We start from the raw sequence: 27528 nt of genomic DNA, 5'->3' as shown, positions 1-27528 counted from the left end.
TGTCTAGCAATGTTCGGACATTCTAACAACTAATAATAATAGATCTGGTAAAACACTAGCTACAACCAATATATACGATTTTCACCACTCTCTATCTGTACCTAAATCTAAACGCAAATTCCATGAACAAAGCTTCTTTCCTATAATTGCCCACTTGTAGAACACTGTTCTGATGGGCTGCTTCCTGGTTCAATACAACATAGTAGCCTTCAAATCCATTTTAAACAAGTTCTTGTTGAGTCGTCCTTATAAATAATTAAGTTCTACCAATTTACACCCTTAACGAGTACTACATTATCACCTTTCATTCATTAATCCTTATCCTTGAGTGGCGTTCGGGTCTTGATAAGTGGTGACTCCTAATTAAAAAAAATATCATTGTATCTTTATTTTTAATCTTAATAAAGGGACATAAAAGCGATGCAAAACTGTTCTGTTTGGGAAATTAATTTTACCTGTTCTGAGAGGGATATTTTTCGAGTTAATAATAAAATAATGTTACCCGTTTTTATGTTGACATGAATGTGTAAATATCGTAATCTTTTTAATTTTACTTATATAGTCATCATCATCATCATCATCATCATCATCATCATCATCATCATCATCATCATGTCTGTTTTACATAACATACATTGGACAGCTTATAAAAACTGATTTCAAGATCCGACCAAAGGAAGGTTAGTTTGGAAGTCAATTCCTAAAAACCGTTCAAACATGCCAGCATGTACAATAGACATTAAAATAATCATCATCATCATCATCATCATCATCATGAGGATAACAGTGTGTAGAAAAGAGAATACTACAAGTGTAAAAAAACTACATATTAGTATTGAAATGTATTAGAACACGCACACACGTACACAAATTCACACAGGCACATGGCAAAGAATAGAAACAAAAAAATAGTGTTGTTGTAAAAATACAAAAAGTAATTGTGACGGATATCTTATCTATGAATGTGACTCGTGGATAAGTTGATCTCATCGATTCGCCACACACGCACGAAAAAATATGAATTCAGTAAACAAAGCCGGCGTCAGCCATTTTTTCCCATGGTTTAACATTTTATTTTATGTTTTATATTCTTTCTATCTTCATTATATATTTTCCTCATTTTCTATTTATTTTATGCAGAGAGAGAGAGAGAGAGAGAGAGAGAGAGAGAGAGAGAGAGAGAGAGAGAGATTATATGTTTTAAAATTCTGTTGTATTCTATAAATATCTATTAACTTTTGATATTCTTCTCACGTGTTATTATTGTCATAATTGTAAGAGACTGTTGCGATAACGCAAATTCTTTAGCAAAGATTATCAAGACGTGGAGAGTACTGGAAATCAGGGGAGGCTTGTTGTCACTCAGACTTCAGGGAAAACTACAAGTTGTTCTCAAAAAGCAATCTTTGATGGCTTGTGTGACTACTCCTAGTGAGTAAATAATAATAATAATAATAATAATAATAATAATAATAATAATAATAATAATAATAATAATAATAATAAAGACGAATTATTATTATTATTATTATTATTATTATTATTATTATTATTATCAACGGAGTTACAGATTCAATTTTAAAAAATCATGAAAACGTCATCAACATTGATAAATTAACTAATTAACTATATAGAATATCATTATTATTTATTCCTTGTTGATACACTAATTCATAATAGATTTTCTCGATTATTGAATTTAATTTATAAAACCTATATTTTATTTTATTTTAAATTCTATCTATCTATCTATCTATCTATCTATTTTGGTATAGTATTTCCATCGTACCCGTGCGCGTGCGTGTTTATATATATATATATATATATATATATATATATATATGGTATTCCGGCATAAAGCTCGAGACAATAGTCTCTAACCCCCTTTCACAACAAAAGGAACTAATTTCCCTATACAACTCTTTTGGTTACTATGGGAACAGTTAATTTTTGTGATGATTCGATTTTTAATAATAAACACATTTTATTTTATTTTAAACAATATACAGGACATTTTAAAAGTACAACAATATTTGTTTAATAGTAATTATTAAAGAAAAAGTTAAAATTTGACTTTTTTGGCCTTTTTTATCTAAAAAATGTGGTTTTGTCTTTGAATTTGGCCTTTTTTGCTGAAAGATTTGGCTTCAAACATTTTTTATTTATTTATTTAAGGCCAAATTCAAAGACATTATTTATTTTATTTATTATTTATTCATTTTATTTATTTATCATTTATTTTATTATTTATTTATTATTTATTTTATTTATTTATAATTTATTTTATTTATGATTTATTTATTTTATTTATTTATTATTTATTTTATTATTTATTTATTTATTTTATGTATTTTATTATTTATTTATTATTTATTTATTTATTTTATTTATTTTATTATTTATTATTCATTTATTTTATTTATTTATTTATTTATTTATTTTGGTTTTACTTTATTATAAAATTTAATGACTGTTTCCATAGAGTCGTTCAGGATAGGAAAATTTCAAAATACGAAAGCTAAACCGGAGCCAATTAATTTCGTATCTAGAAGTTCCACTGTATGTACTAGACGTACTCGTGGCGTATTCATTCTACTTTGTTATCACTTGAAATTTCATAAATATTTAATCTCCATAACTAAAAGTGATTATAGGTCTGTAGCGTTATGTGTCAGATTCCTGTTTCCACTTAAAAAAAAACAATGGCTACGTTTTGTTTTTTTTTTTTTGCCAAAAACAGACACGTGATCGTATTGCACATGCGTACTTAATGACTTCCGTTTTATTTGTATCATAGTCCAGGGAAGACACATGTAAAACTTAACTTTTCACAATTAAACAAAAACAACAGACTTTTAATTTCGAACCGAAAGTCAATCTAAAACAGTTTTGATCGTAAGAAGTTACGCAAGAAATGAATAATAGTCATTTGTTAATTTTCCTGCGCCATTTCTGTAACATCAGTATTCCTTCATAAAAAAATTTCTTTCTCAGCAAATCAGGAAGCTTACCGAAATGCGAAATGCTCCCAGTCAAGATGTCCGAGCTCAGCAGCAGCACTAGCAGAAGTAATTTAAACAGCCCTTTTCAAGGCTAATTACCACAAATTATTATGACGATTCAAACAGCCCTTTTCAAGACTAACTGTAGGCTATTTGGTCGACATTCACTGATGCCTAATATCACAGCCGTGGCATGAGCATAGGTAAATGTTTCCCAACCCTTAAAAAATAAAAAGATGTCAGAAGTGAGATTAAGACGAAGAAAAATTTAAAAGTTCATAATGTGATTTTATTTAACAACAGAAAGAAATAATAATAAATCATCTTTTTTTTTTATTGTGGTTGTATTTTTACGTGTCGATTCAACACGCGGGCAAAAGATTAAAACGTCCATTGTTTAGCAACACGTGGAAATGTTCTTGGAAAGAGTGTTCTGGAAATAAATGCTATGTTTTTAGAACTATGTATAGTCGCGAGGACTTTATATATTTTTCTTGAATAAAGTCTGATAGGACTGGAATAAAAAATGTAATGAAAGGAGAAAAGAGAAAACTTCCTCCGACTGAGGCAGAAGTTCTTTTCAGAAAAAAAAATGTTTCTTTCTCTTTTGAACAAAAAACGAAATAAAATTTGTTGCATTAATTAGTTCCTGATGCCTGATGTGACAAAAGGTTGTTAGATATTTATATGATGCGCGCAAAGACATGTTAGTGATTTTACGTCCACCACGAGGGAGTCAAATGCGAGTTGCTTACCAGTACAACTGCATCCTTAGCTGAGTTGAATTTTGCATGCAGTCCCTTTCATACGCTTTGACCGGCTCCAGAAGCCTATCAGAAAAAAAAATTTAATAAGTATTTTCTATAAGCGCCAATTGGATAAAAAGTAAACACTGTGTCATGCGATACTGTCTTGAAATACGTCCGCGTGAAGAGACAGAGTTTTAGATTTTATGTCCACAGAATTTGCGTGGGTGTATGCAGCAAATGTGCGTATAGCTGAAACGTTATTTATCATTTTAATGTCTCTGGCATGTCGCTACATAACTATAACAAAATATCCACACGAAAACTTCAGTCTCTACTACTGACTGCCTTCTGAGACTCCCTTCTACAACTAGCGAACTCCAACTCACTCCAGCGGTTCCAGCTCACTCCTGCAGCCTCCAGCACCTCCTGCAGATTTCGGCTTCCTGCAACTTCCAGCGCTTCCTACATAGTCCAGTCAAAACACGAAATGATACAAAAAAATTGCAATATTTTATTTTTTTGTAGTTTTATGTCAGGTTGGTATCATACTAAAAGTTGGACACGATTCGAGCATGGGAAAGTTATAAATTTTGAGGTTCAATATTTTTGACTTACAAGTCATTTTCCATTACATTTTAAAGCACTAACTCCGCCAAATTTCATGATGAATCAATAAATCTTGTATTTTACCCCTGTTTTCAGGGTCAGTCTTTCACATGAAATTGTAGTCAGTGATGTTGTTTTCCCCCTTATACCATATCTATGGTTACCCCCCACCCATTCACATAAGTCAGTATTTCTTCAAAGTTTTCACACTTCTTCCTCCTCATCCTCATCATCTATGATTGGAGCACTTTTCATATTGTGACAGTTGCCATCTTGGCAATGTTCACATGCACTGGTGCATTCTAGTTTATGCTTTCTGCAGGTGCACCTTAGGGTAATGCATCCTTCCAAACAACTGCAATGAATCATCTGAATCAGTTCATCTGGAGCAGCACTTTTATCTCTCATCACAGGAACAAGTTTGTCTCCTTCTACCTTCCATCCCAATTCAGATGATGCCATTTCATCACTACACCCCATCCATTCCATAATCTGGTAGTAGGTCTGCAGAGAATGAAATCTACAGACAGAGGCAGTTGGGGGGAGTTGTTCTGGCTTGATGAAGATCTTTGCCCTTGCAACTTTTTTGCAGAGCATATTATATCTAACCGATGCTAGCGAGTCCTTCTGATCTCCATTGAACAGTGATATCATTGCCTTAGAACCATTGGTTTCCACGACATCCTGTGTTTGCTTTGGTTGAGAGAATACTTTTGAACAGTCTATCATTGTTTTTCCTATTTTGATGATTCGTTGTAACCCTGACTTCTTCCCAATCCCGTCTGCAGACACTTTCACGTTCTTGTTGGATGCTAGAATCTTTACATTCAAACTTCGTTTGTGAGAGTAGGAAAACACCGATTGTCCATCTATTTTTTTAACAATTAAAGTGTATCAACATTAACACTGCACATGAATAAAAACGCACAAGACAAAATAAATATTACAGATGAATGAGCTGTTAGCACGTGTCAAAACAAAAACGGCCGTTCCCACTCGCTTTATTTACAAATGCGCCGTAAAAAACTGTTACGCCCTCTAGTGATAAAGGGCATCAATAGTTTCATTGGAGTGTAAGGGAGATAACCCTGTCCAACAATGTCTGTTCAGATTTTGAAGAGGTTATGTTCATTGACGTCTTCATTGGCATTGATTCCTGTGATGATATTTCGTAATGATTCATCAGTTGAAAACGGTTTAACACTGTTTAGTTTTGCTGCAACCTTTCTGAGGTCTATCTCATCTCTTTTTCAACTGAGAGGCAGACAACTCCTTAGGTTTTTTATTTGTTATGTAAGTTCTTGTAGTAAGGTGTTGCATGGCAACGTTGTAAAGAGATAACACAGTAGATGACATAGGCCAAACATTTCTCTGGTGCTTCAACATTCTACTCCCTCGCCTCAACCCGTCTTGGCTTTTGAGTGAGCGCATTAATGTCTGTTCGATCACAAGATCTGAACCAAGACCAGCCTAGTATTGGCTGCTGCGTCAGATTACACAAAACCCAGATTGGAACTCCTGATGCACTACAGGATTGTCATCTTTCAATGCATACATCTTCTCGAGATACAGACGTGCCAACTGCAAATAATTCAGATGGCCAGTGGCCGTTAATATTAGCAGGCAAGCTGAGACAGCATTTAGATGCATCTCCCAAGATCCCATTCTATCAGCTGAAACAAGTGCCCTAACTATACTTAGCATGTGCTGATAATTAATCCATAGCTTGCTGGTTTTGGAGGTCCTTGACAGTTCATCCTTTTTCTCAGTGTTGTGAACTATGTTTATGCAATCTGATTCCATTAATGAATCTAAATCCCCATCAAAATGTACAATCGCTCAAGTTCCTCCACTTGGTCCTGAAGACCAGGATCATCCTCCATGATCTTGGCAACAATCTGACGTGTGAGACACTGATCCATCAGCAGGATTGGACTATCATCTGTAACAGCGTTCATGATTTCAGACGCCTTCCAAAATAGCAGTTGATCAAAAGTTATGATAGTCGGCATATTGTGTTTTGCCGATAAACTACAATAGGTAATCTAGGGTGGCCAGGATACATGTTCACGTCTATCGTTGAAAGAAATTGTATCAAAGATTTTCTGGATATTTCCAACCTTATGCAGCAGGTGCATCATGCCTTGCCAACTGGGTGTACTTTTGTAGAAGCGAAAAGACATTTCCCAAAAAATGTCCAATTTGCGATCACAGATATCAGATATGTATGTGACCGACATAAATTCTAAGCAACAATTGACATGCTTTAAAAAGCGATAATCTTTAATATCGATTTTCATCATTTCGAGAAGTTTCAAGTTGGACATTTTTTGTCGTGGTGTAATATGGCTGACTTGCTTCCAAGGTGTAATGGCTGCAGTCATTCCCATCCCATGGAAGGTACTCTTTCCATCCAATGTTATAATATTATGATCCACATTGTCTCCTGCAAACAACAGGGTCTGACTAAAACTGTCCATGTCACTGCCTAACACATCTGGAGCAAGTGAACATGCTGTGTTTAATTCAAACCTTTGTACCTCTTGATATGATAAAGCAAATCCCACGGTTGAAAGACTATCAATCAAGAATCGTGATCTATACAAGTGGTGCATTTGCACTGCAACATCAAGCTGTAGAGGGACAATAACAGTTCCTGGGCGCACAGCTTGAACAACAGCTTGTCTGATGCTAGCAACCTTTCTAGACGTGTCCTTCCCAACAAACAGATGTTGCAACAAGAACCACAAACTTGATGAGATAAAATCTAATGCAGCTGCTAGTTTTAGTTCTTCAGTTGTTGGATACATATCCTCCATTGATACAACTGTTGTCTTGATATCAGCTTTGATGAGTTTTGCTGCAGTTTGGAGAATTGCTCGTTTCTGTGCTTCCTCATCATCCCCCCCGAGATGAATTGTAGTATTCACGAAGAATGTCACAGGTTTTTTTCCCTAAATGTCACAATGTTTTTGACACCACTATGGCTGTCAGTCAAGAATATTGAGTTTCCATATCAACTGAGCAGCTTTTCTTTGAGGTTCTGATTTCCGTATGCCGTGGATTTACTACCATGCAAGCATTCTCCCATTTTAGTGACAAGGTCTGATATCGTTAGCTGTTCTTCATCATTTTCCTCCAAGAACTCAAAAACATGCCCGAATGCCTCATCCTGATCGCTACCCTTTGATCTTCCACTTTTTCGTTGTTTAGTGGATTCAGCTGGCATGAATTGTCTTGGGATATTCCGCATTATAGAATCATCCTTGCTGGAGGCAATAGCAATGTATTTTTTGTTGATGTGGTTTATCCAACACATTTTGTGAACTTGAGTTCCTGCTTTAACCTGAACTTTCACGCCTCTTTCGATACTTGCATGATTAATGCGTTCGGTGCCATTTTCTCGAATCACCACAGCCGGTTCATCATTAAAATCTTGTTCACACAAGGGACAGGTTTCTTGGTTAGCTGAGTTCATGTTTTACTCTGGAAATATATGCATACAGTGCATTAGTATATGCCTCTATGTGAACCGGGTCAAAAATCAACCATTCCATATGGGGGTGTAACCGTAGATATGGTATAAAGGGGGAAGCAACATCACTGACTGCAATTTCATGTGAAAGATTGACCCTAAAAACAGGGGTTAAAATGCAAGATTTATTGATTCATCATGAAATTTGGCGGAGTTAGTGCTCTAAAATGTAACGTAAAGTGAATCATAAGTCGAAAATATTGAACCTCAAAATTTACAACTTTCCAATGCTTGAATCTTGTCCAACTTTTAATATGATATATAGTAGAACCAATCTGACATAAAACTGTAAAAAAAATAAAATATTAGAATGGGGGGGGGTATTTTTAGCATTAAATTGACTGGACTAACAGTTTCCAGTGCCTTTTGCAGCCTCCTACACCCTCCAGCGCCTCCCGCAGCTTCCAGTCTCCCGCACCTTTCGATCTCCTGCGGCTTCCAACATCTATTGACGTTCGGCTATTAGTATCCAGGGCCTACTGGCGTCCAGCTATCTGTTCCAGTACCTACTGACGACCAGTTTCCTGTTTTCAGAGTTCACTGACGTCCAGTTACCAGTTTCCAGAATCCAGCATCCACTGACGACCAGTTGCCTGTTCCAAAATCCACTGACGTCCAGCCACCTTGTTCCAGTGCCCACTGATGTCCACTGACGTCCACTAGGTGTGTCAGAAATTTTGTGAAAAATATTGAATAATTCCACTCCTGTCTTTCCAAACTTATAACTCCTCGAAAAATGTAATTCAAGCCCTAATTTTCTTTTCAATTAAAGGAGAAAGGACCAAGGTTTCATTAAAAAAAACCAAAAAAAACAAAACAAACAACGTGTTTTTTTTTTAAAAAGGTTTTAAACTTCGGACTTTAAAGGTAAATTTCTAAAAAAACACTACTTTTTTTGTTTTAAATTTGAATATATTATTTATTGGTGTTTTATCTTCAATTTGTGATATATAACACTTTGGTGAGTAAATTAATTATTTACTTTTTAATAGACATTTCAAAATTGGAGGCGTGAATTAATTCAATCCCCTGTCTTTCCAAGCTTATAACTCCTCGAAAAATGTAATTCAAGCCCTAATTTTTTTTTCAATTAAAAGAGCAAGAACCAAGGTTTCCTTAAAAAAAAAACCCAAACAAACAAGCAAACAAACAAACAACGTGGTTTGTTAAAAAAAAAAAAAAGGTTTTAAACTTCGGACTTTAAAGGTAAATTTCTAAAAAAACGCTACTTTTTTTGTTTTAAATTTGAATATATTATTTATTGATGTTTTATCTTCAATTTGTAATATATAAAACTTTGATGAGTAAATTAATTATTTACTTTTTAATAGACATTTGAAAATGGGGGGGGGGCGTGAATAAAAAAAAAAACGTTTGTCTAAAATATTATATTCGGTCCATTGGAAAGAGCATAAAATTTCACGTCGACCCTGAAAATATCGTAAAAATAGAATCAATAGAAAAATTTTGATAGATTTTTAAAGTTTAAAAATTGAAAAATACTGAACTGATACAATCAATTAATTCCATAACTGTTTTTTTTTTAAGTAAAACAATAATATTTCTATTACATTTTATACAACTTTAATAGTTTATTTTGGAAGTATAATCCATAAAGAAAATAAACAACCCATTTTTAAAGGAGAAATTACGAGTTTTTTTTATATTTTATTCGCAGTTTCGTGTTAGGGGTGTCAAAAATTCCTACAAAAATTCTGATACACCTAGACGTCCAGTGGTCCACTGATGTCCAGCTACCAGTTTCCAATAACTGATCCCGTCTCGTTCCGGCTGATCCTGAATACACGATCTCCAAATTACCTACAATTTACTATTTTTTTTTCTATTCTTTCTCTAACATGATATGCATCGTCTTTAAACAATCATCAGTCTCTACTGTCTATCATTCTTCCTCGTTATTGCTGTTATTATTTTTTTTTGTATTTGTGTCTACCGTGTTAGTTGTACAGTCAATTGGCACTTTCACATTCTTTCTGCCCTCTGCAACCGTCTCTTCACTTTTTATCATCATTCTTAGAATTTATTCAATAGATGTGGATGGATGGATAAGTTTCATTACATTCACAAAAGATTGAAACGAAATTATTTATAAAATAAAATCGAAAATTCCGAAGTGACGTGATAAATAAATATGAATATTCGAGCGATCTAAGGGAAGTAACTTTACATTCTTAAAATTGTTTGTCTACAAAGGGGAGTAACTCGAAAGAATATTCATACAAAACCATTTAACTGCTTTAAACGCGTTTTTTTTTTTTTTATTCAATTTTACTAATTTTTATGCGGATCTTCTTTCGTTCACGTTTTAAATGTTGACAAAGTAATGGAAAGAACTTATGTCAATTTTTACATTGAGATTTAAATGTCTTAATAATCCGCAAAATACTAATTAACTTTTGCAATTTTAAAAGACGATTTGTGATCCCACGGAAAGAGGAATACGGAAATTGTTAGGAATCTAACAGGAGATGCATGGTCGAATTGATGTGAAGGCGGCGAGAAAAAGGGCCAAATATTGTCATCGTCTGTATTATTTGGATTACTCGGACTACTGGTCTCATCTTGAGTGTTATTTTTACAATGTTTCATACAGTATAACCTCCACCTTTTCAGGTGTATCTGGCCGAACTCGGGAATCTTTCTGTGTAATTCGGTAATCTGCATGCAATTTCGAATAGGACCCTTTATTTGATCCACTATGATAGCACGCCTCCGTTCCATGAACCATGACTTTGTAGTAGTTCTAAAAAAATCGCATTGAGTATCATATTTTATCCTTTACACCACGGAATTGTGGCGTAATGGATAAAGTACTTGTACAATTCAATTGTAGGGGACTATAATTCAATAACTTGAGTTTTATTTTTTCCGCCCGTCACACCAATAATTTCCTGGGTAAGGTTAACACTTTTGTCCAAACTTCCAACTTCTGTACACATAACGCACCTTCTCTCAACTCCCAACGTACATCTGCTAATTCAACTTATTTCTTCAAAATCCAACTTCAAAATGAACGACCCTCTAAAAAATCAACCCTCTTTTATCTCCAACCAGGAGCATCTCATTTGCATATCGGGTGGTCACATTGCAGGCATATAAAGAGATAAGGCAGCCATTTTTGTTTCTTCCTTCTTCATTCATTTCATTCCACGACCGACCCGTTGAATTATGCACACGTGCTAATTAGATAAGTCGCACGTTTCTCTACAGTGACACTCTTCTGAAGGTTGAAGTTCAAGATTCTGTGCGGGTGACACTCAGAAGACAATTGGGAATTACTTAGGACTTTTTACCTTGCTGACGGGACGAGAATATGCTACTCCGTGGATTAAATGAAGAGTTCCGTTTGAAATTAAATGCAGATTCCTGACATACAGATTCTTGAGTTGTATGGCTATAAAAAGTAGCTTATCAATATTTTGTTATTAGTTTCCATTTAATGTGTTTGAAAGATAATAGCCTAAAGTCAAAGTAAATGTATTTTTATACACGAAAATAAAATTATAATTGAAAACCTATCTCGAAAAGAAAAACTAAATTTGAATAAATTATTTTTAAAAAATCCTTGAAAGATAAATATTAGTTTTCTGTAATAATTTCAAAAAGAATTAGTAAATTAGACTCAAGAAGTTTAATTTACTAATGATCTTTTCAATTATTATAGAAAACTAATATTTATCTTTCAAGGATTTTTTTTTATAATTTATAATTTATTTATTCAAATGTCATGTACATACATTTTTTTTCAATTAGTATCTTAAGAAATACTGATTAAAGCATGTACCTACTGTTTACTAAAGAAATTCATAATTATCCGGATGAAGTCTGTCAATTATTAAACAAATGAACTACCAATATGCAGAATTGTATAGAAGACAAAACATTGCAATAATATATTTTTTATATTTAAATATAGAATTTATTTAGAATTACAATAGAAAAATGCGAGCATGAAAAGTAATACGGTTAAGCTTAAACATGGAAAAGTAAAGAACTAGTTGTTAAATTGGAAAATAAAAGGACAAGATATTCTAGTAAAAAATATAATAAATTTATAACTTAAAATATTGCAGCATTAAGAATTTATTATATAATGTTATAAATTGAATTAAAAAAAAAAATCTTAATGAAAACATTACCGAGTTCAACAAAATACACCTGAAGAAGATCAGAGATTACATCGACAGAAATGTTGTGAAAATCACACTCAAGATGAGAACAGTAGTCCGATGAATTCAAATAATACGATTAAAAATGCACTCAACAACATATTTGTTTTTGTAAATAAAAAGTTTGACAATCATTATTTTTGTTGTTGTTTTTGCTGTTTTTGGAAAAAAAAAAATGTTTGAAATTGTTACAAAATAAAATCGAGATAAGTTATCTCCCTTACTTTGTCAGCATTAAAAGGCGTGAAGATGGCCGACCCACCACACAGAACATAAAGCAGACAAACAATAAGAATTTTTTTCTGCAATTCATAAATATCCAATCTTCGACCTACTGACAATATAATTAACCCATATACTCGAGTGGCCTTTGGCCTTGGTAAGCGGTGACTCATTATAAAGTATAAAAACGATCCAAACTAAAGTGCTGTTACTTAAAGCAACAAGATATTACTAAGGTGCTGCTTGAAAATTTTACAAGAGATGTACCTTGGAGTAAAACCTTCCCTCCCTGATGAAAAATACACAAAAAGAGGTAACTGAATTTGTCACTGCCAATGCATTTGGTTTGATGCAAAAATTTCAGAGTAAGCACTACTCGACCTGCGCAGCTTTTATTTTGTATAAATATCAAACAAGTCAACTGCCATAAGTCAGCTTCAAATAGACAAACATTTACAGCATCAAAAAACAAAGTAGTAAGAGTGTTCTAGTTACTGATAAGAGTAAGTATGATGAGTTTACTGGAAGATGGGTTGGGTTGCAGAAATTAGGAACTCATGATTTCTGGAATATCTATAATAATGTTGAAAACAATGGGCAATCAACAATCCCTCACTATCCAATCATAATGATGTTGCCTGTCCCAGCTGTTCGTCTTAAGCTCCATAAATAACTTCCTCCATAATTCCCCACTAAGGATCGAAACCACACAATCTGATCATCAGGCCTTCCCATGTCTTGGATATTATAACAACCTTTGACACCTCTAGAGCATGTGAAACAGATCTTATCCCTGCTAGCTTACTAAAGAAACGCTCTACTGACCACCCACCTACCATACTCTCCAAACTGTATATAAAATGCCTTGACAAATCTTGCTTCCCTGGTGGCTGGAAAAATACGCCTGTGGTATGGTTTTTAAAGAACTCTATTCAACGAATTGCCTCTCAAAATTATTGCATTATTAATCGATCTAGTGGTAGTACTGTGAGAAATTCCACATACAATCGCCATCTTTCTTTTAGGCCGGCCATACAACTCTAGTAGCCGATCTGTGATTGGTTTAAATTTTAATGTGTCAGGTGATTTGACTTGGTGCCTTTTTTGTATTCATGCATTTATTTTTCAGTTTAAAAAAAAAACACGGAACGGGATAGACTCACAGCGGTTCTCTCTCTAGGGAGCCAAGACAATTCTTTCATGGACACCAAACAGTCAGTGAACGAAGGACATATCTCTATAAGCAGAGACAACTTATTTTGCTTAACCTATTCAGATCCAGGACGGCATTCAAGAAACTGTTCGTCATGTTATTATCCAAATATTGGGTCTTATTTCTTCTTGAGTCCCAAGGGGCTCACATTATGCCTGATTATAGGCGCCATCATTCCGCCGTGTTCTCCAAAGGGACAAAGAACTAACATTTCAACAATAGGAATCCATACTAAAGGCTCCATGCGTATGCGGGCAAATCAAGCCACCGTTTTGCGAAGGACTTACTAGAACCAAAGAACTTTCATTGCTGTTACTTGTGAATAAAGTTGGAGTTTAAAGGTATGGCTTTTGTTTGTGGAATTCATTTGCATCTGCAGGGAGGAAATTGAGTGTGCAAGTAAGAAATTTCTTACAGTACATCTGTAATCATATCAACAGTAAGGATTGAGGCAATCTTGTTCTGCTGCAGGTACCTATGACGCACATACCATATGTTGAATAAGTAATTGATATATTAAAGACTTTTGATAAAATCTGACATGAAGGTTTTTTTCAGAAAAAAAAAATAATTTGTTGGGCATTACTAGATGAATATTTAATAAAAGATCTTTCTTAGCTAAAAGCAACATCCAGAGCCGCACAACCAAACACAGCATTAATATGTTCTAGGAGTCAGCATGTGGACCTTTATTATTCTTGGTCATCATAAACGACCTCCCTGTTAAAATCGCGTCTGAAATGAACATTTTTTTATGACACTATGCTTTATTCCCAGAAGGAGAGCAAGTCAAATGTGCATATATCCATAACAATGTTTGAATACTTAGAAAATAACTGTCAGTCTGATGTTCGCACCCTATATTATCTAGATAAAGCTTCTTTAACCTTTTTAAGAAACTTTTCCAATCACTGATTGCCATAGCTTTTAGTGCCCTTCACGGTCTATCATTTACAGGAATTATGCATTTGAATAAATATATAGAAGATCTAATAAAAGTTGGATTCCCTCTACCAGGCTAGAAAACTCACACTTGCCAGTATCTACAAGCATGATTAATCATGAGTTTTCTTTTTTTTTTTTTCTATGGCCCTTTCCCACTGAATTATATATTTCTTGGTCGTTTTTGACACGGAATCTTCTGAAATGTCACTCAGGTATTTTGTCTGTTGGGGACAAGGCCATCTTTAGCCTTTATTGGAGAGTGATAGTGTCCCGATAAAAACACCAGTTTCCGGTTAACCTCATAGCGAGTTTAGGGGCAAACTTTTTGTCAGCCAGCCTAGTAACGCCTTTCTTTCACTATTGGTCTCTTAAAGGGCTTATTGTTTTAGTTAGCCTGTTTGAAATCCAGGGTATTGAATGTTAGTAGTGGGGTGTCTTTCAGACTTTATTTATTTTTTATGGAAGTGATTCGACTTTTATCTCCTTTTTATTTATTTATTTTATCGTGTCTTCTACAGTTTCACACCACAATTACTATTTCTTATGGTAATATCAGAGGTCTCAGGTCAAACTTTCCTGATGTTCAGTTCTTTTTTTTTTTTTGCACAAATATCCTCATATTCTTGTTCTTTGTGAGACAAATTTAGATTCTTCTATCGATAGCAATGATCTACATGTGGAGGGTGATTTGCCTCTTGTCTCAGTGTTGAATCTCATGTCCTTTATCTATTTGAGGTTGTCTGCACCCCACTTCCTATTTGGTCTTTTTATAACGTTCTCCTCCTGACAGCGATTGTTCTGTTGTTGATGCGATATCCAACAGTATTGATAATGCATTGTCAGTTTCAAACCAAACCTTCTTCTCCTCACTGTTTGTGTTTCTGCCATTATAATTATTACTTTCATCAGGATTGTTTGAGGCTTCTAGACAATCCTACAGAAGAGCTTACAATGCCAGCAAGAGAGCAATTTCTGAAGCTGTCTAGCTACTTTTAAAGGATTCATGAATATCTCATCTCAAATGGTTTGCTCTCACGATTTTTTGAGAATCTATAATAGTGTTATTAATAGTGGCAAGTCTGTTTCTCCTCTTTTTAGTGGTCTTCAGGTCATTTGATCTTTTTGTTGGCAATTCTTCTACTGATGATTCTGGTATTGTTCTTCCAGATTTTCCTTTGAAGACTGATCAAACTCTTGATTTTGTACTTATCATTCCAAAGATGGTTGTTAGAATTCTTGCTGATCTTGCCCAATCTAAGGCTTCGAGTCTTGATTTGATTCCTGTTGTTTGTTGTTTTAAAACGTTATAAACCTGAACTTTCTTCTAGCCTCTCGAAAGTATTCAATCTGCTTGTATCAGTCCTGTTTCCCTTCTTGTTGGAAGGAGTCCTCTATTGCCCCTATATTTAAAAGTGCTGGTGATCAATTTAGTCCAACTAGATATTGCCATATTATTGGTAAAGTTTTTGAGAGATTGATCCACAGCAGGCTTGTTCATTTTCTGGAAAGTCTGTGCTTCTTTAGTTCAGTATGGCTTTCATGGTTTTCATTTAACAGCTGATCTATAAACTGTTGTAACTGAACAGATCTGTCAGTTTATGGATAATTCAGGCGAGGGTAGGGTCATTGCGCTTGACATTTTAAAGGCATTTGACAGAGTGTGGCATCCTAGTCTTTCACATAAACTTGGAGGTTATCGTATTGTTGTAAAGTTCTTAACATTGTTAGATATTTTATTTCTGATTCAAGCTCGCGAATAACTTTTGGACTATCTTCATTTTCTTTTCTATCAATGCCGGTGTTCCTCAGGGCTCTATTCTTGATCCAACACTGTTTCTTCTCTACATAAATAACCTTCCAGAGAATATTATTCAGAAAATTAACATTTACTGGCAAGACCTGTGGAAATTCCACAGTAGCATCTTTCATATGTAATATATCGATGTTGAGCATTCTGTGGACTTCCAGCCTGAATAGAGACCCCATAATATTATTGTAACCCTTTTTTTAAACTATAAAAGTATTTATCTAAGTAATCCGGTTAATGTAGTGTTAGAATATATCTTGTTTTTATGGTTTATCTCCAATATCCTTATAAGAGTCTGTGACATATTTCCATTGAATGAACACCCGATGCGAACAGAAACCCCACGATATCATTATACACTCTTTAGACAGAACAGATACTACCCTTAGATCCTAGCCAGAAGACCAAGAAGATATATTTTAGTTTCATGTACAGCTCATAAAGCAACATCATTTTTTTTTTTAGATTGCTTCTTCCGTGATCGGTTGCTTAAAAAGGATAGAAGGTGATAACATACTACGGACATTCAAGTAACGTATCTATATCATAATTTCATGTCCGTAGTATGCTATGACCTTCTATCCTCCTTTTTAATTAATAGAATCGCCTAATCAAATAATTTATAATCTGGAAACCGTGACACATATTAAACGTTAAAGGTATTACGGTATTAGTATATTAGTATATTAATATATTAATATATTGATGCTGATGTCACCACCTATTCTGGTGTTGCTACTCGTCCATTTTTCTCAGATCATTTGAAATATGCAGTTGATTTAGAAGTAGATTTGGATTCAATTATGGATTGATGTAGGAAATTGTTTGTTTCATTTAATCCTGTTAAGATTCAGCTATTGTTCTTCAGCCACAGGCGTGTCCATTTTCATCATGAGATTCTAATGGGTAGCTTTACTTTTGATAAGAAATTAACTCTAAAACTGAACCCATTGCTCTTTCTGCTTCATATAAAATCGGTTCTCTCTATCGCTCTAAACACTTTCTCACACCAAAAGCTATTTTCTATCTCTACAAATCTAATATCAAACCATGTGTGGAGTATGGTTGTCATATTTGGGATGGTGAATCTCTGTCCTGTTTGTTCTTGATAAATTGTAGAAACGTATTTGCAATTTGATTGGCCCACAGTTTCTTCTTTATTGCAACCTCTCTCTCACAGACGTAATGTTGCTAGTCTCAGTCTTTTCTACAGATACTATTATGGCATATGTTGCTTAGAATTGTCTGATCTATTCCTTGCTTCCTTTGTTCCAGCTTGTTTGACTCATTGGTCCAGCAGTCTCCATCAAGTCATTGTTTTCAATACCTTATTGTAATGCAGTTTCCTATTCCAATAGCTTCTTTCCAAGGACTGCAAGGTTGTGAAACTCTTCCTGCTCATTATTTTCCTTCCATCTCGTGTCTTTGCAATAATCAGCTTTCATTGATGTAAAGAGCTAACAAAGTCTCTTACATCAAATGGCTTCATGCCTTGTATTGAGTGTTTTCCATAAAAAAAAATCTATCCATGGAGTACGGTTGCCACATCTGAAGTGAATGGTTCACTAACTCTCCAGACAAGGTGAAAAAAAAGAGTCTTTAAATCAATAGGACTCGTACTGTCTACTAAGATCCAGCCCATGCCACATCAATATAATATTAGTTGTCTTACAGAATGTGCTTTGACAAACTTACAGCATTCTCTGACCAAACCGATTAGAAGCAAAAATAATTGTATTAGCCTTTAGATACTAAAAATTTCTCCCTCAATACCTCACTGCTTCCCGTTTCTCATGTGTAATTCTGCTTAACAACTTCGGATACATCCTATATTGTTATTCTGTTTCAACCAAAATATGCTTTGGTTGAGGTGAACAAAAGAAGAGAAAACAGGCGAAAATTGTATTTTGAACTTTTGATATTTTTTTAAATTTAATCATTTTCTCATTTCTTTTCGTTACAAATTATGAATCGAGATGAAAAATAATCTTAGTAAATAAATGAAACGATGAATAAAAACGTATAAAACAAAAACTAGACAAATGGTTTTCTTTATTTTTCAATTAAGAATTTTATTAATGAACATAAATTCATTTAATTTTGCTTAATTTTTATTTTCGACTGCACAAAACGTTTGCAAAAAACAAAAATAAAAATAATAATTTTCATAAAAACAATCAGTAATACAAAAATAGTAAACCAAACGTCAACAGCCAACAATTGAAAAGTTGACAAATCGACTTGATCAAGGCGAAGATGTTTTCCGCCATATTTGATCACGTGTTCAATGGCCGATGCAGCTCGTTCAGCTGCTGTTTCTGGTCGACTTTGATAGATTTCTGATAAGTGTTTGATATTTGATGTGTATTTAGGGTCACCAAGGACATCAAGTATGCATTCTTGTAGTAATTCTTCGGTCAGATCTGCAATGTCGAAAAATCGACCAATTTTTAAATATTCCAATTTACGTGAATTCGTGAACTGGTCAACTTCTTGTGGGACACAAATTAAAGGTACGCCGTGGTAGAGACTCTCGAACATTCCATTATTACCACAATGATAAATTATGAGTTTTGTGTTTGGGTGGGCCAATGCATCGTTTTGGGGTAACCATTTTGTCATTAAAACATTTCCTATTTCTTTTTCTTCGTCAGCTTTCCAGAAAATTTTCTGTTTCAGTTTTTGAAATACAGACATAAAAATATTTTTCAAATTATCGTTGAACTTAAATGTTGATCCAAATGACACGATGATGACTCCATGTTTTGCTTCGTCAAAGAATTTCTGAATATTTTTTGGTAAAGGTTTTGGAGGTTTTACTGTAAGTCCACCAACTTGGATTAGATTTTGCATTAATAGTTTAGGATAGCCAAGAACTACGTCAGAATTTTCCAGATATATCTCAGCTTTTTTTGAAAGTTCCTGTAGTTCTCTCCAGCTGAGTCCTGGTGCAATTTTAGAATAATCATAAGCCTCTAAGAAATAATACGTGGCAATATTGGTCATAATGTGAGTTACAGTGTTGATCACACGTTCATGGTAAGCCATGTTAGGTGTATATAGTGTCATGACAGACGGACTCACTGATGTAGATATTGGCTGACCATCGTCCAATGGCATAATGACTGAACTGATACCAGCAAAAGGAATCGATAAATTATATGGAATTAGCAAGTAGCATTTTATAAAATAAAGATAATCAACAATTGCAAAGTCAAAGTTTTCCTGTCGTAATTTACTAAGGCCAGTCGTGTCGTTAACCAATTGAGTACAAACTGCCTTCCTTGCAGCTTGCATGAAACGAAAACGTGAATTTCTTCCCTCCGAAGCTAACTCCATGATCTTGTCCAGTATTTTTATTGCATGGTACATTGTATTTTGTCCATATCTTATACTTGGGATGTCTGGAGCACATTTGCTGGTATCCAGGTCATCAGGCAAGTAGAATTTGACCTGGTGACCACGTTTCATCAATTCTACAGCCACTGCATTCGATTCGGCCACATGACTATGAGGTGGCATTGCGATGGCTAAGATTTTGGCCGCATGCACTTGCTGTTGGCAATAAAGACTGCAAATTGCCAAGAAAATACAAAAAGGAAAGCTAAACATCGTTTCGGGAAAACTGAAAAAGAAATTTAAAAAAATAATCAAACATAGATTATATGAACTGCTAAACTTATTCGACAAAATTTGTAAAATACATTTAAATGCAATAGACACAAAAATAATAACAATTTATATAATCAATCAAGAAAAAATAAATGTAACATTTCAAACTGCTCGCTCACTGGCAACTGTATTACATCTGTGATAGAATATTGCTCAGATGGTAATGAAACTAACAACTCATCAGTGTATGTTACAGTAACAAATTAGCCATTCAAAGTAAGGAACAACCATTCAAATAGTATATAGAAGAGCAGTGTCTGGAAAAGGTAAATACAGGTTGTCCCTCTTTATCATAGCCTGAAATTGTCCACATGAACAAATACAAATAAATGCAACATTTGTCTTGCTGATTCTACTTCAATTCTTATGAAGGAATCTTAATTAAAATTATAGGGTTTTAAATAATAAGAAATTTGAAATTATAGGGTCTGTGACATTGATTTCTCTGGTAATGGCATCATCAAGCAAAGTAGGATTCTCCATTGATTTCGGAAGCTTTTAAACAAGCTGCTCCTAAAGGAATCTCTGAATCTCTGTCAGTGGGTCCTGTTCATAGGAGAGTATCTTTAACTAGTTGATTACACTTTTCACATTTTGTTAAACTGCATAGAGCCGCAGTCAATCAATGTTAAAAAGTGGGCCCCATTGCAATGGGTAATATTCATCGATACTCAGTGCCATGTTTGTTTAACATTTAAAGCATCCTCCGACTAGTGCATAGGTGATAGATCAATCAACTAACACTTTTCACATTCTCTAATGATTGTTTTCACAGCAGCCTTAGAAACCCAAGTATCAATCTGTTTTGCAAATTGTCCGTCTCATACCAAGATGAGCACTTTATTGGTGAACAGTCTTGAAATGGTAAAACCTGACTGAGCTCACAAATGCAGTGTAGGCAGGTTTCACAGACGCAATGTCCACTTGATTGCATCAAGCCACCTCTGAGACACTCTTGTAAATTGACCCGCCTTGTTTTGGCTTATTTTAACCAAAGAGGCATTCATCGACAGCATGTATTCCTTCACCAATTTTATTACCATATCAAGCAACCATTGAATGAGCATGTAATGTAGCTTTGGTTCGCACCCTGGTCTTGCTGGTAATAGTACCTGAATTCCATTTATTTATGTAAACAGAATCAGTGAACAATTGCCAAGTTTATTCCTTTAATAATGGCATCAAGTTCCACAAGGTTAATATATTGGGAGTTGTTTTTCTGGACATAAACAGCAAGCATCCTCTACTACAGCCCCATCCAACATGCCAGTAGCAAGAAAGCTTGCAATGACCCATATGCTAAGATCCTGACCCATATGCTAAGATCTTGATCCATATGCTAAGATCTTGACCCATATGCTAACATCTTGACCCATATGCTAACATCTTCATTCATATGCTAACATCTTCATTCATATGCTAACATCTTCACTCATATGCTAACATCTTCACTCATATGCTAACATCTTCACTCATATGCTAACATCTTCACTCATATGCTAACATCTTGAACGTCGATGCATCATTGGCCTCACAACGAGCCTTCGTCCTGCATTCTGATGAAAACCTCCTTAAGCATTGAGGTGTCGTTTAATTTGTCATCCCACCCAGTGGTGACGTCAGATACTCTCCACTTGATGCCATGGCAACACAAAGTCAACCACTAACAGGAAGGTGCCCAACCAACTTGCCACATAACATTGTCACATGACAACACAAGACATGTCTGAGATTTTATTCCCTCTTCTCCAAATACAGAGCATTATCCTTTTCTCAGACTTGTAAACTAAACACTCATATACCATGCTGTAGCCTCTCCGGGTCTTTGCTAAGGAGGCCGAAGCTTTAGAAATGCTCCTACACATGCACCATTGGCACAACACTCTCGTCCACATACACATAATATAGGGAGATGTTTCTGCTGTATGCGCTTGTCCTTCATCAAAATAGCAATAACAACTGCTGGCATGATGGACGGTGCCACACTGAGTCTGAATCCTATGCAAATAAGGCAATGCTTTGTCCCTTGATTTGATAGGGCCACAGTGATTGGTGCACATATACTTGAAGGTAAACCTTGCAAAGGTCTAACACGGATATATTCGATCTTGCTGCCATTCTCGCAACTCTTTGATGCATATGTCTGTAACAAAGCATGAGTAGCTATATGCAAATACTGAACCATGAGCGAAATGACGTCATGGTAAGGGGGAAAAAAGTGTAGACGACATTAGAGAGCACATTTGAGAAGATGATCACATGATGACGTCATCATGGTAATGAGAGAATTAGGAAATAAATGTTGTTACAAAAGAAAAACAAAAGTTCTTTCCTCTTTTCTATTCTTTGTCTCTTTTGCGACTGAGTCTACAACGTGTGGGTCCTGGGTGTAATTGTGCACAACGTTCCATATTTACATGAGCGATGAATGGGTTGACATATCTACATGAGCGATGAATGGGTTGACATATCTACATGAGCAATGAATGGGTTGACATATCTACATGAGCAATGAATGGGTTGACATATCTACATGAGCGATGAATGGGTTGACATATCTACATGAGCAATGAATGGGTTGACATATCTACATGAGCGATGAATGGGTTGACATATCTACATGAGCAATGAATGGGTTGACATATCTACATGAGCGATGAATGGATTGAAATGCTCATTTAACTCCTGATAGTCGAGTTACCTTTTGTTTGTTCTGCTGGATGACTGACATTAATGAGTTCAGGCCCATCAGGGGCCCAAATTTCTCTTCTATTCCACCTATTATCAATGTAGCTCTTTACTAGATTCTGCACAAATTTTTGCAGGGATGTTATACTCCAGTATTCTGTTGCATAATTTTTCTGGCGGCTGATAACCACTTTCACAATACCATCCAGGATTTGATGCCCTGATTGAATTCTATGCAAAAGTCAGGCTGCTCCAGATCTATCTTCAGACCTAGAGTGAGAGCCACCTCAGCTAACTGTACCTTGTCTCTTTCGGTGATATGCATACTGCTAAATTTCTTGATAACGTCCATCCCAAAAAGGAGGACGAATCCCAATGGCTGTTTATCACCAGTATGTCAGTCTTGATGAGTTTCCTGTTGGTCACTGTTAAAGTTATGCTGCCAACACTGTGGCTTAGAAGGCATTTCCTGTCTGCATCAGAATTTCAGTCCTTTTCTGTACTTTGGGTTGATAAAATAACTTACAATGGATGAGGAGCATCCAGAATCCATTAACACTATCCGATCTAGCCACCTGATTTTTACTTTTATTATGAGAAGCACTTCTACTAATTTATGTGGAGAGAGTAGTTTTGACCTCTCACCCTTTGCCTCAGTTCCTGGACACCTTGATGCGACATGTCCTTGTTGATGGCACCAATAACAGTGCATCTCTGGAAGTGTTCTTCTCGCTTTAACTTGGGCTGTCAACAGTCTCTGGCAAAGTTATTGGGACCTGTGTACTTTTGGCACAGCACTGTGACTGCGTCCTGTTAGTCAGGGGTCGAAGGTGGGTTAACAGGCACATGAAGAAAAACTCTGAATCACCCGACTGGTACAGCAACAACTTCATTCACCTCTAGTTTTTCTGTCATGAGAGCTCGAGTCCTAGCAAGAATCTGTTCCAAAATCTCGTGCTCCATCTTTGAGGATCCATGCCTAACCGAATGCATGTCTAATCAAACCAGGGAGTACTGACACAAAAGCACAAATGAGCCATCAGTCAGCAGGTTTCCTTCAATTAGATGTGCCAAATCCAGTTCCCTTCAATTAGATGTGCCAAATCCAGTTTCCTTCATTTAGATGTGCCAAATCCAGTTCCCTTCAATTAGATGTGCCAAATCTAGTTTCCTTCAATTAGATGTGCCAAATTCAGTTTCCTTTAATTAGATGTGCCAAATCCAGTTCCCTTCAATTAGATGTGCCAAATCCAGTTCCCTTCAATTAGATGTGCCAAATCCAGTTTCCTTCAATTAGATGTGCCAAATCCAGTTTCCTTCAATTAGATGTGCCAAATCCAGTTTCCTTCAATTAGATGTGCCAAACCAGTTCCCTTCAATTAGATGTGCCAAATCCAGTTTCCTTCAATTAGATGTGCCAAATCCAGTTTCCTTCAATTAGATGTGCCAAACCAGTTCCCTTCAATTAGATGTGCCAAACCAGTTTCCTTCAATTAGATGTGCCAAACCAGTTCCCTTCAATTAGATGTGCCAAATCCAGTTTCCTTCAATTAGATGTGCCAAACCAGTTTCCTTCAATTAGATGTGCCAAATCCAGTTTCCTTCAATTAGATGTGCCAAATCCAGTTTCCTTCAATTAGATGTGCCAAATCCAGTTTTCCCCTAGGACACAAATGAAGGGATAAACTTGTCAAATGCAACAAAAGGGTCTTGCACAAAAGCTCTAAGAAAGGCTTGTTTTGCCTGCTTTAAATCGTTCTTCTGGTCATGGGTTAACCATCGGTATACTGACAAAATACCATCTCTCAACCCGAGTAGAAAAACACACTCGACATCGATAACATTACACATTTCGTATACCAGCTACTGCTGTTCCAACCATTAAGACACTGTGATTGGGTGAAATGCTATAGAATTCAGGAATCAGCCAAATGCTAAATGAGTTGCCTGCCATTTGCGTTTGGTTATTTATTTGCTGAGATAGTTTGTTCTGTAGGATTTGGAAAATTATAGCTTACTGATCAAGCATGAACGAAATACTGCACCGTTTGTGTTCATTAACTCATCACTTTAAAAGCTTGTTTTGTCTTTCTCTATAAAACGCGCCGCAAAGAAAGCACCCCTTTTTTATTTTGTTGTTTTTTGGGCTGAAAATATTGAATAAACAATGCTTAATTTAATGATAATATCGTTAGTCTGAGAAATTAATTTTCTTCGAATTATATCGATTTCATTAACACGGACTTTAAAGGCTTTTTTCGTAATGGTCCGGAAATATTTTAAAAATGTAATTGTTAACATCTACGATGCTTTATTTTCATAAGAAAAACAAAAAATAAATCAATGCTGTTTTTTCGTACTTAAGACTATAACTTTAGCAAACCTGTTTTTTGTTTACACAAAATACATTTTCACTACGATTTAGAAAAAACTAGCTGGCCGGGGTGGGTGGGGGCTGTAAAAAATTGTGACGGCGAGAGGGAGGACATTGTGACATTGTTGCTCGGTCGTAAACAAAAAAAGATTAAAAAAGGAAAAAAGAATAAAAAAAATGACGTGTACCAGGCATGAACTCACATAACTCAAGTTAGTAAGCAAACACCTTATAGATGGAACCACGAGGACACAGATGCTATAACATAACAAATTTAGCTATTTAAAATGGAAGAACATAACAACGGTTAACACAAGCGCGGTTTGCAAACCGTGTCAAAAGTAAGGTTTTTATCTGATCCCCTTTCAAACAAAGCGAAATTTCTACACGAAATAATGGAAAAGTTTTTCCAATTTTTCGATATGTTTTGTCCGAAAGATTGCGCTTTCTAACGATGCCGATTTTGTGCCTGTACTATGTGGATGACAAAAGTTTTTAGCAGACATACAAACAGACATTTTCCATTTATATAAGAGATAAAGATAATGAGTTCATTATATTCTGTGATTGCTCTAATATATAAATATATGTCCGTCTGTCTGTCTCCATATTTTCAAACTCCATCTCTTCCGAAACAAAAAGTTGCAGAAGGGGCCTCAAATGATTGGATTTTTTATGGATCTTTAGCTGTTAAAATAGTGTTAACGAGTCAAAATTGAAAAAATCGTTATACATTTTGTATATTCATCTTAGTTTATGTTTTAAGCAATTCATATGCGTCTCATGTGGATACACTCGTAACGTCACCAGCTTTGAACGCTACAATTTTGCTTTTGGTTTCAATTCTAACCAATTACTTTTTTTTACTTTTGAAATCACAACTCTATAACAATATATACGAAATCTGGACAAATTAAAATATCATATTTAAGCGTGTTTTACGATCGGGCAAAGCTAGTCTTCACCCCCACTAGTTCATTAAACTTGGTTGATTTCTTGAATTTTGATGAATTTTTAATTGAAGGAAAGAGTAAAAATGTTTATATATTTTGGGATAGGCTAATGCACGTACCTACTTAATATTACGGCTATGACAACAGAATATTCTTATGATTGTTTTGACGCTCGAGTATATATCCGACACAGACACAATCAACCGAGAACCACATCACTCTATATAAAAACATAAGATATCAACGGATACACACTCGAGAGTCAAAAAAGCCCAAGTTATAATTTCTAAAAAAATTAATAAGCATAATAAAACTAACTTTCACATTTGATAAACGAATTAATAATAGAAGGAGGCATGAAACATCCTCAAAATTAAGAACTAAAAATTATATAAATGTCTAATACTTAACAAATATCGAAACAATAAAAGCGTAAGTATTTTTAGTTTTTAATAAAATAAACGAAATATACGAAACCATCAATTTTCCAAATATAAATAAACCATGAAAATATGGAAATAAATCATAATTGAAAAATATTATCTGAGTTACCATGTTTAATAATAAACACTTTACAAAACATCAGTTTAATTAACTGGAGGTCACTGCATAAATTGGAAATAAACTATTCAATTTCGTGTCATATGACAAAGTATTATGGGCTTTTAAAACGGCAAATTCCTTCTATAATTCGTTTATCAGAATGTGAAAATTAGTTTTTTATGCTTGTTGATTTTTTTAATAATTTATATATTTTAATTTGTTCATATTACCGACTGCTGTAATCAGTAATTACATGGCTATAAAAAAATACTTTCCAAACTTTTTATAAATGGTGGGTATATTGTCATTGTGAAAAGATGGAAAAGCCAGACATTCTTTCGCTACTTCAGAAACTCCAACCGAAATACCTTGGTATTTACTTATCTTCTCTCAGCTCTGTTTAAGCCAGCATCATTAGAACATTGACTTAAATTACGGATGCTACTTTATCCCTCTTGCCCTGTATCACTATGGCAGGTTTAAAAGTTCCGCTTTCTAAGTCATAGCGAATGGCGTATGACTTATTTTCAGCTGCTTTTTTTTTTTTGCATATTTCCAGAATTCGCTGTTACACTGAAGAACTATATTTTTTGCGGAATGGTCCAGTGAAGATATTTACACATTCAATTGTGCCGAATTGTATACTACCCCCCGCTTAGCAGTAGCAGATAGCTCTTTTGACTACATCTGTGAAACGCTTGTTTGGTGCTCTTGTCACATTTGCAAGACAATCTTGTTGAAAATGTCTGGCCAGATGGATGAATATTGGTTCAGTGGCTCTTGTTTCTAGATCTCTCTTTTTTTTTCATTTTTCTTAAACTTTTTCTTCTAGGGGATGGGAAATCCAACCAGATGTCTGACATTTACCCCTATTTTAGTGAGTCCAACCAAGAGATCTTTTCAGGATTCTAGCCGTCCCTTTCAGTGCAATCGTTTGTATTTCACTTGCACTTGGTTCACCGGGTATGCTTGCTATGTACTTTTTGAAGTTCTTTTTCATAAGCCCAGTTGCTCCTATGATGACTGGTA

At 35.0% G+C, this 27528-nt stretch overlaps 1 protein-coding gene across 4 annotated transcripts in view; it reads right to left on the bottom strand.

The window, feature by feature from the left end:
- Positions 1 to 18303: 18303 nt before the first annotated feature.
- Positions 18304 to 27528, bottom strand: part of LOC145266897 (UDP-glucuronosyltransferase 2A3-like) — a 51834-nt gene continuing 42609 nt past the window's right edge. For all 4 annotated transcript variants that reach the window (XM_080122663.1, XM_080122665.1, XM_080122662.1 and 1 more), the window contains exon 3: positions 18304 to 19894. In XM_080122663.1, the coding sequence (XP_079978789.1) occupies positions 18364 to 19881 (1518 nt within the window). In that variant the 5' untranslated portion in view covers positions 19882 to 19894 and the 3' untranslated portion in view covers positions 18304 to 18363. The remainder of the gene's footprint in view (positions 19895 to 27528) is intronic.

The sequence above is a fragment of the Euprymna scolopes genome, chromosome 42 (assembly GCF_053919585.1).
Source record: "Euprymna scolopes isolate OS-2025 chromosome 42, ASM5391958v1, whole genome shotgun sequence".
NCBI lineage: Eukaryota > Metazoa > Mollusca > Cephalopoda > Sepiida > Sepiolidae > Euprymna > Euprymna scolopes.
Note: the sequence above shows the minus strand (reverse complement) of the source record. Positions and strands in the feature narration are given on the sequence as shown.